Source organism: Fonticula alba, assembly GCF_000388065.1.
Source record: "Fonticula alba strain ATCC 38817 unplaced genomic scaffold supercont2.12, whole genome shotgun sequence".
Taxonomy (NCBI): Eukaryota; order Rotosphaerida; family Fonticulaceae; genus Fonticula; species Fonticula alba.
The window spans coordinates 317,386-320,318 of NW_009242982.1; the positions used below are offsets into that span (position 1 = coordinate 317,386).

Consider the following 2,933-nt stretch of genomic DNA (forward strand, 5'->3'; position numbering starts at 1 on the left):
CCCCCCCCCCTCCGCCACAGGCCCGGCGAGTCGAGGTCTCACTCGAGCAGAGCATCAATGCCTACAACTCTCTGGCGCGGTCGTACCTGGAGTCTGGCCCCGGGCCGGACCCCACGTCGCAGCCTGGGACGCAGTATTCGGAGCGGGAGAAGCTCTGCCTCCCCGAGGGACCCATCCCGGTGAAGATTCAGCAGTATCTGGCGGAGGTCCGTGCGATGGCGTTCCAAGGCTTGCCGCCTCCGCAATGGGCTGCCCGACTGACAAACTCTGCCGGCCGCCCCCTTCCCCGACCGCCCAGCTGAGGCGCATCGTGGAAAGCATGGAAAAGTACCAGGCGCACCACATGGGCGATGGTGGGGACCCGACCGGCGGCCAGACGACCGCCTCCACGGTAGCCGTCTTCCTCCGGCGCTACCGCGAAAGCGTGGCCAAGTACGAGATGATCTACCGGCGGAACCTGGACCGGGTGCTGGCCAAGTCCAAGCGCACGGGCCTGCTGGCTGGGACGGCCGGGCAGCCGGGTTCCACGGCCGGCGGCGCCTCCTCCGGGCTCCTGGTCACCGGTCTCAACCACTTGGATCAGTCGAATCAGCAAGCGTTGGATCTGCTTGAGTGCGTGTCATGCCATCTGCGCCTCCGGTGTGCCCGTCTGGCTGTCTTTGTGCTAACGCGCGGCCCTCCGCGCCACCATCCTCCGCGGGCCCTTTCTTTTCCTCCCCTCCTGCAGCCAAGCACACGAAGCGCACGAGGCCCTCATCACCCAGCGCGAAATGCTGAACCGGGCACATGGCCGTGTGGCCAACATCAACAGTACGCACACCCGGCACACCGGGCTCTGTGTGCCGCTGCCGCGGCTGACGTTGTCCCCTCCCCCCCCCTGCCGCTCGCCTCTGCCGCTTGTTCCTCCATTGGTGACTGACGCCCGCACGCCCCCGGCAACCCAGGCCGCCTGCCGCGGATCAATGCGCTGTTGAAGAAGATCAAGCGGCGGAAAAAGCGCGAGACCCTCATCCTCGGCGCGGTGGCCGGCTTCTGCCTCTTCCTGGTGGTGCTGTTTCTCTTCTGACGCGGCGCTGGCGCCCTGTCGCGCGCGCGCGCGCGCGTACACGTCTGGCGCTCGCTGTTCTCGGCCCCTGGTCCAGCACGCTGGGACGCCCAATCGACGCCCATTCTGAATGTGCAGATCTCTCCGGTCGCGCCGCCATGCGCGTGCGTGGCCAGTGTTGTCCTCCGCCCCGCCTCTGCGGGGCATTGGGGGCACGGCGGTGTGGCGGGCTGGTGCTCGGGAACCGGGCGCGGGGAAGGAGGGGGGGCCTGCGGATCTTTCGCGTGTTTGCCTGGCGACTGTGTGTGTATGTGTGTGTGTGTGTGTGTGTGGGGGGGGGGGGTGCCTGTGGCGGGCTCGATCGCGCCACTTGTCGGGTCTCGGGGGCAAGCGCAGCACTTGGGCTGGCAGGTTGGTGTGTACGGCACCAGGAGGCCGGGCAGCCAGCCATCCTCCGCTCCCTCCCCCCCCCCTCTCTCTGTCTCTTTCGCATCTCCAACCATGTCCGTCTCTCTCTTCATCTCCTCCAGCAAGGAGGCGATGACTCAGATCGGTGAGCATCGCTTCGACCTGTCCATGACCATTGGTCGTCTCAAGGTGCGTATATGCTTATATGCGTGTGTGTGTGTCCACAGACGCTCGCCTGCCCTGGGCACAGTTGTCGCTGGCCATCCTGACCTGAGATCTCTCTTCTCTCTGCCCCGCCCACCGGCAGGAGCGCCTCGAGCTGGTTGTTGGCTCGAAGCCCAGCGACATGGCCCTGTACCTGGTGCCGGAGCGCAAGCCCGGCCAGGCGGCCGACTCCAAGACCACCGACTCGGTCCTGCTCGGCGACGACACCCGGCCGCTGGGCTACTACTCGCCGGCGGATTGGATGATTCTCCATGTGCGTCCCCCCCCCCCCTGTCTCACATTCACGACTCACATCTCTCTGTCTCTCTCTCTCTCTCTCTCTCCCTTCTCCTCGCCCTCCTGCCGCCCGTCCTTTGCCCGGATCCGCCCCAGGTTGTTGACACCAACCCCGACAGCCTCTATGGCGAGTTCACCATCCCCTCACTCCACCGGAACTACGAGTATGTCACCCTCTCCGAGGAGGAGTACGACCGGCTGACCGGGTCGGTGCGTGCCTACATGAAGCGCATGAAGCTCGGCAAGTACAGCGACGAGGCCCGACAGCAGCAGGAGGCACAGCAGGTCCTGGAAGGCCAGCGGACCGAGCTGGCCCGAGGCATCACCGTCGGTGCCCGCTGCGAGGTCACCACGCAGGAGTCCGCCAAGCAGCGCGGCGAGGTGGCCTTCGTTGGCGAGGTGGCCTTCGCCCCCGGGACCTGGGTCGGCGTCAAGCTGGACCTGCCCTTCGGCAAGAATGACGGAAGGTACGCGGCTCGGGCACTGCGGGCTCCCCTTTTTGCCGATCTTCATCCGCCCGCATCTTCCCCCCCCCCTCTCATCTGCGCCCCGGTTCCAGGGGAAATGCGGTCCTCTCGCACGCTGTCCTAATCATCGCTTTCTCTCTCTCTCTCTCTCTCTCTCTCTCCGGGTGTGGGGACCGTGTTTTTCCCTCCCTCCCACAGCGTCGACGGCCAGCGCTACTTCACCTGCCTGCCGAAGTACGGCATGTTTGTCCGCCCGGATCGTCTGGAGGTCGGGGACTTCGAGCCGGCCTTCGATCTGGACGCCGCGCTGGAGGGGCTCACCTCCGACAGCGAGGACTCCGGCATCGAGGAGCTGTGAAGATCGGGCCCGCGCTCGTCTATGTCGCGCCCCTCGCACGTGATAATGGAGCACCGTTCTCGTTGTCCAGCAAAGGGCGGCTCTTTCGGGCGGCGCGACCCTGCATGCGGGCAACACGCCCGCCACGGTCGCGAGCCAGAGGGGGGGGGGCGGG

At 66.5% G+C, this 2,933-nt stretch overlaps 2 protein-coding genes across 2 annotated transcripts in view; both read left to right on the plus strand.

Annotated features, from left to right (window-relative positions):
- H696_05606 (hypothetical protein) overlaps window positions 1–1,176 on the plus strand; it is a gene marked incomplete at its 5' end in the record, with an annotated part of 1,639 nt that extends 463 nt beyond the window's left edge. Inside the window, 4 exons of the mRNA XM_009499422.1 lie at window positions 21–206; window positions 299–612; window positions 728–810; window positions 945–1,176. Coding sequence (XP_009497697.1) covers window positions 21–206; window positions 299–612; window positions 728–810; window positions 945–1,066 — 705 coding nt within the window. The 3' untranslated portion in view covers window positions 1,067–1,176. The remainder of the gene's footprint in view (window positions 1–20; window positions 207–298; window positions 613–727; window positions 811–944) is intronic.
- Window positions 1,177–1,479: 303 nt separating this feature from the next.
- On the plus strand, window positions 1,480–2,847 carry H696_05607 (hypothetical protein). Its single transcript, XM_009499423.1, has 4 exons — window positions 1,480–1,642; window positions 1,761–1,931; window positions 2,051–2,421; window positions 2,620–2,847. Exons 1-4 carry the CDS (start codon window positions 1,547–1,549, stop codon window positions 2,777–2,779), a joined length of 798 nt encoding a protein of 265 aa, XP_009497698.1. The 5' UTR covers window positions 1,480–1,546; the 3' UTR covers window positions 2,780–2,847.
- The last annotated feature ends 86 nt before the right edge of the window (window positions 2,848–2,933 follow it).

What these genes read in the sequence shown, in the direction of transcription:
- H696_05607 (XM_009499423.1), top strand. Translation starts at nt 1,547, where the DNA reads ATGTCCGTCTCTCTCTTCATCTCCTCCAGCAAGGAGGCGATGACTCAG. An exon ending in CGGATTGGATGATTCTCCAT is followed by an intron (nt 1,932 to 2,050) that starts GTGCGTCCCCCC and finishes GATCCGCCCCAG; the next exon opens with GTTGTTGACACCAACCCCGA. An exon ending in TTCGGCAAGAATGACGGAAG is followed by an intron (nt 2,422 to 2,619) that starts GTACGCGGCTCG and finishes TCCCTCCCACAG; the next exon opens with CGTCGACGGCCAGCGCTACT.